The sequence below is a fragment of the Lathyrus oleraceus genome, chromosome 2 (genome assembly GCF_024323335.1).
Source record: "Lathyrus oleraceus cultivar Zhongwan6 chromosome 2, CAAS_Psat_ZW6_1.0, whole genome shotgun sequence".
NCBI lineage: Eukaryota > Viridiplantae > Streptophyta > Magnoliopsida > Fabales > Fabaceae > Lathyrus > Lathyrus oleraceus.
In genome coordinates, this window is record NC_066580.1 from 46,137,414 (window position 1) to 46,153,261 (window position 15,848).

Here is a 15,848-nt window from a genome sequence, read left to right on the forward strand (position 1 = left end):
ATAAACATGTGCTCAAGTGAGCAAAGCAAAAAGCAAATGAATAATATGTGCAAGAATAGTAAATTGCATAAAGATAAAGAGCAAGAATTAAATGTTAATGGTTAATAGTTAGTATTAGAAGTTAGTGTGCCATAAAGGCAAATTTAGCGCTATGTTAAGCAATCGTAATTGGACTTATGTAGAAGTCACAACTATCTGAGGCCGGTCAATAATAATATAGGCAACAAACACAAGTTAGAAGTCTTGATTAGTGAACCAAGTTCCCAAAACTTGCCATGCCAAAAGAAAAAGAGGAATGATCTTGTATTGGTTTAAGTCCTTTGCATGATTTAGAAAGCAACCTATCCTTAATGCAAAGCCATTCACTTGATCAATTGATCAAGATGAATTAGATTTGAATCAAGGAAGATTAAACCTCCCTAATCAATGCTAACTTATCAACCTTTAACTCATAGATCAAAAAGAAAATAAAGAGAAGGAGATGAAGAAGAAGGAGATGAATAATGGATAATGAAAAGAATAAAGTGCCTTAAATGAAATGAAATGTACCAATCCATAATGTTGACCAAGGACATTGAAAGTCAAAGTCAAACAAGAGAAATCAGAAGTGGGATGAAGATTGGAGGTCAAACAATGAACAAAATATTTTTTGGCAATTTAATATTAAAATAAACTTGAATTAAAATAAAAAGAAAGATCAAACTTCAAAATTACTTCAAATCAACTTTGAAAAGTCCAAGTGATTTATCCCAAGTTCAACAAAGTCAAACAAAGTTTGACAAAAAATTTCAGCATTTCTGAAAGTCAGAAACTATTTTTAATCAATTAAAAATGAATAAAAATAACCTAATTGAACTAAAATCTCAAATCAATTAAAAAATTGATGAGAATATTTTTCATAGATCCATCATCATTCAAAGAGGTTGAGAAAATATTTTTGCATTTTTTGAATATCAAAAACTATTTAAAATGAATTAAAAATAACTAGAAAAGAGAAAATTTACAAAAAATATCAAATGACAAAATAAAAAAAAAATAAAAATCATTTTTAGAAACTAGAATTAAAAAGAGAAATAATGCAATTGGTCCCATATTTTTTGGATTTAAAATGAGAGAGTTATGAATTTTTGAAGTTAAATGGAATTAAAGAAAATAAAAAGAAATTAAATCAGAAAATGAAAAATAGGAAAAAGCGTGAACCATTGGATCATCCTTCATTAATTGACGTGTCCAATCTGATGGTCATGAAGCGCACGCGTACCAAAGGCTCAAGTAAAACGCGTCACACAATGCATTAAAATAAGTCATAACATTGGAAGGCCATGATTCAATCTGGAAATCATCATCAACGACCTAGATTCAAATTGGCAAGGTGGACGGTGGTGTACACCACCGTCTTCTCCGGCGAGCATGCTAGCTCCGGTGACATTTGCAGGTTCAAAAATCTCAATAAAAATGGGCGATCCTCATATCATTGGAATGTTGGGGTGATGTACATCACCCCTGTACCATCCATTTTCACTCTAGATCTCATGGTAAGAGAAATCAGAGGTTGAAAATTATGGTGTTCATACTGAACTTGCTTGATTTTGAAAATTGAGCATACAACAATGATGCCTCTATAGAGAGGACTTCAGACAACACAATATCAAGGCCAATAGATCAAAGAATAGGGAGTTTCGAAGAAGAAACCAGTTGAAGCACACCTTTGAATTGTGAAGCTTTTAGTCACTTTCCTTGCTTCCTTTTGCAAAACAGAAGTTCAATGGACTAGATGATGAAGGTTTAGGAACTTTAGATCTGAAGATTCAACCAGATTCAATTGAATTTCAGATCTGAAATTTTTGAAGAAAATGGATTTAGTTCCTTTGGTGTGGTTGGGAATTCACTCTTGCAGCATTTCAGGCGCCCTTAGGTTGATTTCTGATGAAGGTATGCAACTCTATTTATAGCACAAAGTGATGCAAGGCAAGGTAGAAGCATGGGAAAATCATGTGCATGAGTGGAGAGGGCCTCCATGCATGGGCCTGTACAGGCGCATGGAGGGCCCAAATCCAATGCAAAATGCAAGCTTAAGTCATTTTGATCTGAAATGGACGTGTACATGTGATTGAATTGGCTTGTGTAATGATTTTTGGTGTGTTATGCATAATTGGACCAAAAACTTCTCCTCTTCGAAAATGCCACTTGCCAAATCCAAACATAAGCATGTGGGTAGTGGTTGGAAAGGTCTTGACATAAAGAACATATGTTATGTTGGGAAAAAACTCATTTGAAGTGCGGAAAATTATGAAAACAGGCCATGAAGTTCATAGTACAAAACATGCCTTTGAGAATTTTGTCAAAATGGTCCAACTTCAAGCCCTTCTGTTTTGATGATGCAAGCTCCAAACGGAAAAACCTCCAACATCAAAGTTGTATATCTTTTCAAGACAATCAAAATGGACTTAAATTTTGCATCATTTGGATTTTTGATGAAGACGTTATGGGCACTTGAAGTTGGACTTTTTCACATTTCAATGCATTTGATCCAAAGTGACCTATAATGTTTTGTATTATCACATGTATTTCCTTTGAGATTAAGAAATTTTGTTCAACATAACATTTGAATTACACATCTTAAGCTTTCCAATGAATTTGATCCCACCTCAAAATAATGAAAAATGAATGAGTTATGTTCTTGGGAAGTTGACCCAAAATTAGGTTTTCAGTCAAAATGACCTATAATGTCTTGGCATGGGAGATGATCTTCCAAGCTTCAAATAAATTTTTTATGAACATGAAAGTTGTTCATATTGGTCTTAAGAACATGTTTTCTTTTTGGATCATCTCCATTTGACCAACACATAAAAAGTTAGGTCTCAGTGCATTTCAAAATAGTAAGATGAATTGACTGATCAACTTTTGAAGTCCACATCTCATATCTTGATGATTTGATGATTGAGGGCACTCAAATTAGTTCAAATATGCATGAAATGATGAATTAAAGAACTTCCCTTGATTGTATTTGACCATGGGTTGAGGTTGCTTCATGAGCAAGGCATTGTTGATGAACAGTTGAATTAGGGTTTCCTTGAGAAACAAACCTCAAACTCTTTGATTGCTTGATCAAAAATGATGAATTGAGATACTAGGGAGGAATATTTGAGGAATGATAGCTTTGGGAACCATTACCATGCTTGCTTTCATATCCTTTTGGTCTTATCTTTGCACAAAGGATCTCCTTGAAGCTTTTGACCTTGTGACTGCTCAAGCTACAAACCAAAAATGTTAGTGACATATTTTTGTGCTTTTGGTTAGTAAACAAAATGAGAAAAGCAATAAAATACAATTCAAGCATGCTTGGTGATCTCAAAACACTCACAAGAGATCCCACGCAAGGGGAAAGGGAACCAAGATGCTTATGATCCTTGAGGCTTTGCAAATGCAATGTTATGATGCCATGAGGGATCTTAGGGCCAAAATTAGGGTCTTACAGATGCCCCTATTTAAGGTCATTCTAGCCGGAGAAGTGAAGGTTAAAATCTTCGTCTTAACGAGTTAGAATGGGCTTAAATAATAACAAAGAGACGAATTTTGGTCCCTAAGAGACCTCATGATGCAAATGTATGTATGCAAGCGTTAACACTCTGTGGGGATATATGTCCACAAAGGAGAAAAGAAATCCGGAGAAACTGGAAATCCACATGAATGATTCACTTCATGGGACAGAGACTCTGGGACTCTTGAGGAGAAGAAAGGTGATAAATCGCGTGAGCAGGTCACGACCTAGAACTCGCTGAGACACAAGAGGGATTCCATGAAAATAAATCAATGGAAAGACTCGAGCTGGCTCAAAAATGCATGTATTGGGGAATATGCCAATACAGCGGAACTATCCACAAAGGATACTTCGGATGAAAATCCGGACTCAAACGGGGAAATTCCACTAAGAGACTTGCTGGGGAATAATCCAAACAAGACTCTTCTAGGGGAAGCAACGGGATGAGGTATTACCGATTACTGGGTAATAAGCTCAGGGAGACATGTGATCGAAACACCGGTATAAGGGTGAGAGAAGAAAATGCTCGGGGAGAATGAATATCCAAGACCGGTATACAGGTGAGAGATATCAAACATCCGAAATCATCTGAGGGAGACCTAAAAAGGTATATTCCAACTCAGGCAAATCTGACTCCACAGGGGACAAAAGTCATAATAGGGAGTAAAAGGGAAGGAACACCAGGGATACCGGTTACTGGGCATATAATAGGTGACCGACCAAGGCGTGAATTGGGGAATATTCCCAAGACACTCATCATCCAAAAGAGGGCTGACAAGCAAACTCTGTTACAGGATGGGCATTCGATTCCGCAACGAGGGTACGAATCTTACTCGACTGGGGAAGAACAAACGACTTCGACCAAAGAGCGCATGAGATATATTATCTATTACCGTCAGAACGTAGATAACATACTCGCATGGAAGATTATCCACAATCGGTTACTGGGTTACTAACAGATAAATCAACCGAAAAAGGAAGGACATCAAGATACCGGTTACTGGGTATATAAAAGATGACCAAAAATGGAGAAACAATTCTTACCGAAGAAAAAGGGTAACTGAAAGATGACTCGTTGGGGATAAATTGCTTTATCAGAGCAATCATCCGAGTGAGGGAATATCAATACCAAATATTGGATAATGATAACCGTCAAAGAGGGGATTACATCTACCGGATACTGGGTAGAAAACCACGAAAGAGTAACCGTTATTGATTAGGATGAATCAACAAAAAGGTTAACTCTGCGAGGGGATAAAAATAGGGTTTACAACTACCGGCATGAAGGTAGAAAACCAAAGAAATAGGACTTATAACCACCGGTATATGGGTAGAAAGCCACAGACTCTGCCCGGGGAAAGATGAACGGTTACTAGTTACTGAGTAATCATTCGTCTAAACTGCAGGGGAAGTGCAAAAGGATAATAACAGAAGTCAATCTAGGAATAAGCTAGAGAGACACCATGAAACAAATTTCGACCCAATGAGGATATATCTCAAGGGGAGGACTCCAAGCTTCAAATCAATTTTTGATGAACATGAAAGTTGTTCATATTGTTCTTAAGAACATTTTTTCTTTTTGGATCATCTCCATTTGACCAACACATAAAAAGTTCGGTCTCAGTGCATTTCAAAATAGTCAGATGAATTGACTGATCAACTTTTCAAGTCCACAACTCATATCTTGATGATTTGATGATTGAGGGCACACAAATGAGTTCAAATATGCATGAAATGATGAATTAAAGAACTTCCCTTGATTGTATTTGACCATGGGTTGAGGTTGCTTCATGAGCAAGGCATTGTTGATGAACAGTTGAATTAGGGTTTCCTTGAGAAACAAACCTCAAACTCTTTGATTGCTTGATCAAAAATGAGGAATTGAGATACTAGGGAGGCATATTTGATGAATGAGAGATTTGGGAACCATTACCATGCTTGCTTTCATCTCCTTTTGGTCTTATCTTTGCACAAAGGATCTCCTTGAAGCTTTTGACCTTGTGACTGCTCAAGCTACAAACCAAAAATGTTAGTGACATATTTTTATGCTTTTGGTTACTAAACAAAATGAGAAAAGAAATAAAATACAATTCAAGCATGCTTGGTGATCTCAAACCACTCACAAGAGATCCCACCCAAGGGGAAAGGGAACCAAGATGCTTATGATCCTTGAGGCTTTGCAAATGCAATTTTATTATGCCATGAGGGATCTTAGGGCCAAAATTAGGGTCTTACACAAGGAAACATGATTATTCAGAATCAATCCAATAAAAATTTAGCCTCATCTAGCTTAACCAAAAATAATGAAGAAACTATTATTCTGATTAATGAAGATGCGTATATTAACAAAATAGAAAAATTAATATCTCATAAATGGTATAGTAAAATAAATCTCATTGTTAAAGATAAAAGTTATGAATTAATTGCTTTGATTGATTCAGGAGCAGATTTAAATTGCAACCAAGAAGAGTTGATCCCAACCCAATATTATGAAAAAACCAAAGAATCTTTAAGAGGAGCCAATGGTAATAGATTACAAGTTTCTTACAAATTATCAGGTGCTAAAATTTGTAAAGATCAGATTTGTTATAGAACCTCTTTTCTTTTAGTAAGAAAGATTCATGAGTCCATTATTCTAGGGACCCCTTTTCTAGCTTTACTCTACCCTTTCACAGTTAATAATGCAGCTATAACCACTAATGCTTTAGGGCGTGAAATTAAATTTGAATTCTTAGAACCACCTAAGATTAGGGATCTTAACTCTATCCAGAGTAAGGTTATATCATTTATTAATCAAATTAATAATAAAAGAAAACAAATTAATTTCATTAATAAAGAAATACACTATAAAAAGATAGAAGATCAACTGCAATCTCCAAGTATTCAAGAAAAAATTAAATTTATACAAAATAAATTCATTAAAGATCTTTGCTCAGAACAACCTAATGCTTTCTTGAAAAGAAAAGTGCATACTGTCTGATTACCCTATGAACCTGACTTTAAGGAAGCAAATATCCCCACTAAAGCCAGACCAATACAAATGAATAAACAAATTTTGACTATTGTAAAAAAGAAATAAAAGATTTCTTAGACAAGGGATTGATTAGGCCCAGTAGGTCTCCTTGGTGTTGCTCCACTTTCTATGTTACCAATGCTTCTGAGCTAGAAAGAGGAAGTCCTCGGTTAGTAATAAATTACAAACCCTTAAATAAAGCATTACAATGGATTAGGTATCCCATACCTAATAAAAAGGATTTGATAAACAGATTACATAATAAAAGTATATTTTCAAAGATTGATCTTAAATCTGGATATTATCGAATACAATTAAAGGAAGAAGATAAATATAAAACCGCTTTTGTGGTGCCCTTTGGTCACTATGAATGGAATGTCATGCCTTTAGGATTAAAAAATGCTCCTTCCGAGTTCCAAAATATTATGAATACTATATTTAATGATTACTCACACTTCACCATAGTCTATTTAGAAGACATATTAGTATTTTTCAGATTCTATAAATCAGCATATACAACATATGAATCTATTTTATGTGATAATTAAAGAGAATGGGTTAGTCTTGTCTGAAAAGAAACTTAAAATATTTTAATCTAAAGTAAGATTTTTGGGTTTTGATATTTCCCAAGGTATGTATACCCCCATTAGTAGATCTTTAGAATTTATTAATAAAGTTCCAGATGAACTAAAGGATAAAACCCAGTTCCAGGGAATGGGCGGATGAGCCCCAAGACCTAAAACCCGAAACTATTATCCCAGGTCTTCATTTGCTGATGTGCAATTTGAAGAAAGAAGTAGTTTTATAGAAAATAATTATTCAGGAGAATCCATTGTCGAGTGGAATATCGATGGTGCGTCTGAACAACAAGTCTTTGATACAATACAAAACATGACCATGGCTGCTACTGCCTTCAAACTTAAAGGAAATACGGATAAACATACTAAAGAGATATTAGTTATGGGATTTACCGGACAATTAAAAGGATGGTGGGACAACCTCCTTAGTTCAGAAGATAAATACCAAATAGATTCAGCCGTAAAAATAGAATCTAACGAAGAGATTTGTGTTACAACCCTCTTATACGCTATTACTAAGTTCTTTGTAGGAGAACCCCTTAAACTCCAACAAAGAGCAGCTGACCAATTGCTAAACCTTTATTGTCCAACCATGTCTGATTATAGGTGGTATAGAGATATGTTCTTATCTAAACTATGTCTTGGGTCAGATGGTGCGGCAGATTATTGGAAAGAAAGATTTATTAGTGGTTTACGTAGGTTATTTGCAGAAAAGGTAAAAATTAATATTAAGCAAAACTTTAATGGAACGATCCCCTATCAGTCAATAACCATTGGAAAATTATATAATTATGTAATTGAAACTGGGATACAAATTTGTACAAATTATAAATTACAAAATAAGATTAAGAATGAAAAGGCAAGTAATAGGCGTGAAATGGGTCCATTTTGCGAGCAATATGGAGCTACTCCTTTAAGAGCTCCGAGTAAGTCCAAGAATAAAAAACCTGCTAGTAAAGGAAGAAATAACTTCCATTATCATAAGAAGCAATTTTACAAAGACTAGCCAGAATTTTATAAAAAACCTTACAAGAAAAATTATGGTAAGAAACCTTACAGAAAATATAATAATAAATCTAAACCCAAGGATAAAGATGTTAAATGCTATAAGTGTGGTCGTTTTGGCCATTATGCTAATAAATGTAAGGTTCAAGAAAAAATTAATCAATTGAGTAACTTAGACCTTTCAGAAGAGTTAAAAGAAAGCTTAATAACTACTTTAAATAACATCTTGTTAATCTCGAAGGAAGAAGGGTCGTCAACATCTAAAGAATCTTCTTACGAAGAAATACATCAAATTGACAATTCTGAAAAAATGGATGATGATTTTGATGAATGTTTAGGCCTAGATTCCTGTAGTTGTGACAATTGCAACAAAATAATAAAAGTTTTAACAAATAATCAAGCGAATACTTTGAAAGGAATATTAGACAAAATGGAAAGTTCAGAAAGTAAGAATGCTTTCATGAGACAAATTAAAATCATATTTCCAAAAAGAATATTCACAAAGTAGAATTAAATTTTTTTTATGGATTTATTTAGAAACCGGTTGAAAAAACTGTTTCTATTAAAGATTTACAAGAAGAAATTAGTAATTTAAAAAATGAAATTATAATTCTAAAAACCATGGATGATGAGATAGAAATTAAACTTTTAGAGTTACAAGGAAACATGATTATTCAGAATCAATCCAATAAAAATTTAGCCTCATCTAGCTTAACCAAAAATAATGAAGAAACTATTATTCTGATTAATGAAGATGGGTATATTAACAAAATAGAAAAATTAATATCTCATAAATGGTATAGTAAAATAAATCTCATTGTTAAAGATAAAACTTATGAATTAATTGCTTTGATTGATTCAGGAGCAAATTTAAATTGCATCCAAAAAGAGTTGATCCCAACCCAATATTATGAAAAAACCAAAGAATCTTTAAGAGGAGCCAATGGTAATAGATTACAAGTTTCTTACAAATTATCAGGTGCTAAAATTTGTAAATATCAGATTTGTTATAGAACCTCTTTTCTTTTAGTAAGAAATATTCATGAGTCCATTATTCTAGGGACCCCTTTTCTAGCTTTACTCTACCCTTTCACAATTAATAATGCAGCTATAACCACTAATGCTTTAAGGCGTGAAATTAAATTTGAATTCTGAGAACCACCTAAGATTAGGGATCTTAACTCTATCCAGAGTAAGGTTATATCATTTATTAATCAAATTAATAATAAAAGAAAACAAATTAATTTCATTAATAAAGAAATACACTATAAAAAGATAGAAGATCAACTGCAATCTCCAAGTATTCAAGAAAAAATTAAATGTATACAAAATAAATTCATTAAAGATCTTTGCTTAGAACAACCTAATGCTTTCTTGAAAAGAAAAGTGCATACTGTCTGATTACCCTATGAATCTGACTTTAAGGAAGCAAATATCCCCACTAAAGCCAAACCAATACAAATGAATAAACAAAATTTAGACTATTGTAAAAAAGAATTAAAAGATTTCTTAGACAAGGGATTGATTAGGCCCAGTAAGTCTCCTTGGAGTTGCTCCACATTCTATGTTACCAATGCTTCTGAGCTAGAAAGAGGAAGTCCTCGGTTAGTAATAAATTACAAACCCTTAAATAAAGCATTACAATGGATTAGGTATCCCATACCTAATAAAAAGGATTTGATAAACAGATTACATAATAAAAGTATATTTTCAAAGTTTGATCTTAAATCTGGATATTATCAAATACAATTAAAGGAAGAAGATAAATATAAAACCGCTTTTGTGGTGCCCTTTGGTCACTATGAATGGAATGTCATGCCTTTAGGATTAAAAAATGCTCCTTCTGAGTTCCAAAATATTATGAATACTATATTTAATGATTACTCACACTTCACCATAGTCTATTTAGATGACATATTAGTATTTTCAGATTCTATAAATCAGCATATACAACATATGAATCTATTTTATGTGATAATTAAAGAGAATGGGTTAGTCTTGTCTGAAAAGAAACTTAAAATATTTCAATCTAAAGTAAGATTTTTGGGTTTTCATATTTCCCAAGATATGTATACCCTCATTAGTAGATCTTTAGAATTTATTAATAAAGTTCCAGATGAACTAAAGGATCAAACCCAGTTCCAGAGAATGGGCGTATGAGCCCCAAGACCTAAAACCCGAAACTATTATCCTAGGTCTACATTTGCTAATGTGCAATTTGAAGAAAGAAGTAGTTTTATAGAAAATAATTATTCAGGAGAATCCATTGTCCAGTGGAATATCGATGGTGCGTCTGAACAACAAGTTTTGGATACAATACAAAACATGACCATGGCTGCTACTGCCTTCAAACTTAAAGGAAATACGGATAAACATACTAAAGAGATATTAGTTATGGGATTTACCGGACAATTAAAAGGATGGTGGGACAACCTCCTTAGTTCAGAAGATAAATACCAAATAGATTCAGCCGTAAAAATAGAATCTAACGAAGAGATTTGTGTTACAACCCTCTTATACGCTATTACTAAGTTCTTTGTAGGAGAACCCCTTAAACTCCAACAAAGAGCAGCTGACCAATTGCTAAACCTTTATTGTCCAACCATGTCTGATTATAGGTGGTATAGAGATATGTTCTTATCTAAACTATGTCTTGGGTCGGATGGTGCGGCAGATTATTGGAAAGAAAGATTTATTAGTGGTTTACGTAGGTTATTTGCAAAAAAGGTAAAAATTAATATTAAGCAAAACTTTAATGGAACGATCCCCTATCAGTCATTAACCATTGGAAAATTATATAATTATGTAATTGAAACTGGGATACAAATTTGTACAAATTATAAATTACAAAATAAGATTAAGAATAAAAAGGCTAGTAATAGGCGTGAAATGGGATCATTTTGCGAGCAATATGGAGCTACTCCTTTAAGAGCTCCGAGTAAGTCCAAGAATAAAAAACCTGCTAGTAAAGGAAGAAATAACTTCCGTTATCATAAGAAGCAATTTTACAAAGACAAGCCAGAATTTTATAAAAAACCTTACAAGAAAAATTATGGTAAGAAACCTTACCGAAAATATAATAATAAATCTAAACCCAAGGATAAAGATGTTAAATGCTATAAGTGTGGTCGTTTTGGCCATTATGCTAATAAATGTAAGGTTCAAGAAAAATTTAATCAACTGAGTAACTTAGACCTTTCAGAAGAGTTAAAAGAAAGCTTAATAACTACTTTAAATAACATCTTGTTTAACTCGAAGGAAGAAGGGTCGTCAACATCTAAAGAATCTTCTTACGAAGAAATACATCAAATTGACAATTCTGAAAAAATGGATGATGATTTTGATGAATGTTTAGGCCTAGATTTCTGTAGTTGTGACAATTGCAACAAAATAATTAATGTTTTAACAAATAATCAAGCGAATACTTTGAAAGGAATATTAGACAAAATGGAAAGTTCAGAAAGTAAGAATGCTTTCATGAGACAAATTAAAATCATATTTCCAAAAAGAATATTCACAAAGTAGAATTAAATTTTTTTATGGATTTATTTAAGAAACCGGTTGAAAAAACTGTTTCTATTAAAGATTTACAAGAAGAAATTAGTAATTTAAAAAATGAAATTCTAATTCTAAAAACCATGGATGATGAGATAGAAATTAAACTTTTAGAGTTACAAGGAAACATGATTATTCAGAATCAATCCAATAAAAATTTAGCCTCATCTAGCTTAACCAAAAATAATGAAGAAACTATTATTCTGATTAATGAAGATGGGTATATTAACAAAATAGAAAAATTAATATCTCATAAATGGTATAGTAAAATAAATCTCATTGTTAAAGATAAAACTTATGAATTAATTGCTTTGATTGATTCAGGAGCAGATTTAAATTGCATCCAAGAAGAGTTGATCCCAACCCAATATTATGAAAAAACCAAAGAATCTTTAAGAGGAGCCAATGGTAATAGATAACAAGTTTCTTACAAATTATCAGGTGCTAAAATTTGTAAAGATCAGATTTGTTATAGAACCTCTTTTCTTTTAGTAAGAAATATTCATGAGTCCATTATTCTAGGGACCCCTTTTCTAGCTTTACTCTACCCTTTCACAGTTAATAATGCAGCTATAACCACTAATGCTTTAGGGCGTGAAATTAAATTTGAATTCTCAGAACCACCTAAGATTAGGGATCTTAACTCTATCCAGAGTAAGGTTATATCATTTATTAATCAAATTAATAATAAAAGAAAACAAATTAATTTCATTAATAAAGAAATACACTATAAAAAGATAGAACATCAACTGCAATCTCCAAGTATTCAAGAAAAAATTAAATGTATACAAAATAAATTCATTAAAGATCTTTGCTCAGAACAACCTAATGCTTTCTTGAAAAGAAAAGTGCATACTGTCTGATTACCCTATGAACCTGACTTTAAGGAAGCAAATATCCCAACTAAAGCCACACCAATACAAATGAATAAATAAAATTTAGACTATTGTAAAAAAGAAATAAAAGATTTCTTAGACAAGGGATTGATTAGGCCCAGTAAGTCTCCTTGGAGTTGCTCCACTTTCTATGTTACCAATGCTTCTGAGCTAGAAAGAGGAAGTCCTCGGTTAGTAATAAATTACAAACCCTTAAATAAAGCATTACAATGGATTATGTATCCCATACCTAATAAAAAGGATTTGATAAACAGATTACATAATAAAAGTATATTTTCAAAGTTTGATCTTAAATCTGGATATTATCAAATACAATTAAAGGAAGAAGATAAATATAAACCGCTTTTGTGGTGCCCTTTGGTCACTATGAATGGAATGTCATGCCTTTAGGATTAAAAAATGCTCCTTCTGAGTTCCAAAATATTATGAATACTATATTTAATGATTACTCACACTTCACCATAGTCTATTTAGATGACATATTAGTATTTTCAGATTCTATAAATCAGCATATACAACATATGAATCTATTTTATGTGATAATTAAAGAGAATGGGTTAGTCTTGTCTGAAAAGAAACTTAAAATATTTCAATCTAAAGTAAGACTTTTGGGTTTTGATATTTCCCAAGATATGTATACCCTCATTAGTAGATCTTTAGAATTTATTAATAAAGTCCCAGATGAACTAAAGGATAAAACCCAGTTCCAGAGAATGGGCGGATGAGCCCCGAGACCTAAAACCCGAAACTATTATCCTAGGTCTTCATTTGCTGATGTGCAATTTGAAGAAAGAAGTAGTTTTATAGAAAATAATTATTCAGGAGAATCCATTGTCGAGTGGAATATCGATGGTGCGTCTGAACAACAAGTTTTTGATACAATACAAAACATGACCATGGCTGCTACTGCCTTCAAACTTAAAGGAAATACGGATAAACATACTAAAGAGATATTAGTTATGGGATTTACCGGACAATTAAAAGGATGGTGGGACAACCTCCTTAGTTCAGAAGATAAATACCAAATAGATTCAGCCGTAAAAATAGAATCTAACGAAGAGATTTGTGTTACAACCCTCTTATACGCTATTACTAAGTTCTTTGTAGGAGAACCCCTTAAACTCCAACAAAGAGCAGCTGACCAATTGCTAAACCTTTATTGTCCAACCATGTCTGATTATAGGTGGTATAGAGATATGTTCTTATCTAAACTATGTCTTGGGTCGGATGGTGCGGCAGATTATTGGAAAGAAAGATTTATTAGTGGTTTACGTAGGTTATTTGCAAAAAAGGTAAAAATTAATATTAAGCAAAACTTTAATGGAACGATCCCCTATCAGTCATTAACCATTGGAAAATTATATAATTATGTAATTGAAACTGGGATACAAATTTGTACAAATTATAAATTACAAAATAAGATTAAGAATAAAAAGGCTAGTAATAGGCGTGAAATGGGATCATTTTGCGAGCAATATGGAGCTACTCCTTTAAGAGCTCCGAGTAAGTCCAAGAATAAAAAACCTGCTAGTAAAGGAAGAAATAACTTCCGTTATCATAAGAAGCAATTTTACAAAGACAAGCCAGAATTTTATAAAAAACCTTACAAGAAAAATTATGGTAAGAAACCTTACCGAAAATATAATAATAAATCTAAACCCAAGGATAAAGATGTTAAATGCTATAAGTGTGGTCGTTTTGGCCATTATGCTAATAAATGTAAGGTTCAAGAAAAATTTAATCAACTGAGTAACTTAGACCTTTCAGAAGAGTTAAAAGAAAGCTTAATAACTACTTTAAATAACATCTTGTTTAACTCGAAGGAAGAAGGGTCGTCAACATCTAAAGAATCTTCTTACGAAGAAATACATCAAATTGACAATTCTGAAAAAATGGATGATGATTTTGATGAATGTTTAGGCCTAGATTTCTGTAGTTGTGACAATTGCAACAAAATAATTAATGTTTTAACAAATAATCAAGCGAATACTTTGAAAGGAATATTAGACAAAATGGAAAGTTCAGAAAGTAAGAATGCTTTCATGAGACAAATTAAAATCATATTTCCAAAAAGAATATTCACAAAGTAGAATTAAATTTTTTTATGGATTTATTTAAGAAACCGGTTGAAAAAACTGTTTCTATTAAAGATTTACAAGAAGAAATTAGTAATTTAAAAAATGAAATTCTAATTCTAAAAACCATGGATGGTGAGATAGAAATTAAACTTTTAGAGTTACAAGAAAACATGATTATTCAGAATCAATCCAATAAAAATTTAGCCTCATCTAGCTTAACCAAAAATAATGAAGAAACTATTATTCTGATTAATGAAGATGGGTATATTAACAAAATAGAAAAATTAATATCTCATAAATGGTATAGTAAAATAAATCTCATTGTTAAAGATAAAACTTATGAATTAATTGCTTTGATTGATTCAGGAGCAGATTTAAATTGCATCCAAGAAGAGTTGATCCCAACCCAATATTATGAAAAAACCAAAGAATCTTTAAGAGGAGCCAATGGTAATAGATAACAAGTTTCTTACAAATTATCAGGTGCTAAAATTTGTAAAGATCAGATTTGTTATAGAACCTCTTTTCTTTTAGTAAGAAATATTCATGAGTCCATTATTCTAGGGACCCCTTTTCTAGCTTTACTCTACCCTTTCACAGTTAATAATGCAGCTATAACCACTAATGCTTTAGGGCGTGAAATTAAATTTGAATTCTCAGAACCACCTAAGATTAGGGATCTTAACTCTATCCAGAGTAAGGTTATATCATTTATTAATCAAATTAATAATAAAAGAAAACAAATTAATTTCATTAATAAAGAAATACACTATAAAAAGATAGAACATCAACTGCAATCTCCAAGTATTCAAGAAAAAATTAAATGTATACAAAATAAATTCATTAAAGATCTTTGCTCAGAACAACCTAATGCTTTCTTGAAAAGAAAAGTGCATACTGTCTGATTACCCTATGAACCTGACTTTAAGGAAGCAAATATCCCAACTAAAGCCACACCAATACAAATGAATAAATAAAATTTAGACTATTGTAAAAAAGAAATAAAAGATTTCTTAGACAAGGGATTGATTAGGCCCAGTAAGTCTCCTTGGAGTTGCTCCACTTTCTATGTTACCAATGCTTCTGAGCTAGAAAGAGGAAGTCCTCGGTTAGTAATAAATTACAAACCCTTAAATAAAGCATTACAATGGATTATGTATCCCATACCTAATAAAAAGGATT

General features: G+C 32.3%; 2 protein-coding genes across 2 annotated transcripts; both read left to right on the forward strand.

Moving 5' to 3' along the window:
• The first annotated feature begins 10,468 nt into the window (after positions 1-10,468).
• Positions 10,469-11,662, forward strand: LOC127121858 (uncharacterized). Its single transcript, XM_051052287.1, has one exon. It carries the CDS (start codon positions 10,469-10,471, stop codon positions 11,660-11,662), a length of 1,194 nt encoding a protein of 397 aa, XP_050908244.1.
• Positions 11,663-13,484: 1,822 nt separating this feature from the next.
• On the forward strand, positions 13,485-14,678 carry LOC127121859 (uncharacterized). The gene has a single exon (XM_051052288.1). The coding sequence runs from the start codon at positions 13,485-13,487 to the stop codon at positions 14,676-14,678; it is 1,194 nt and encodes a 397-aa protein (XP_050908245.1).
• Positions 14,679-15,848: the final 1,170 nt, after the last annotated feature.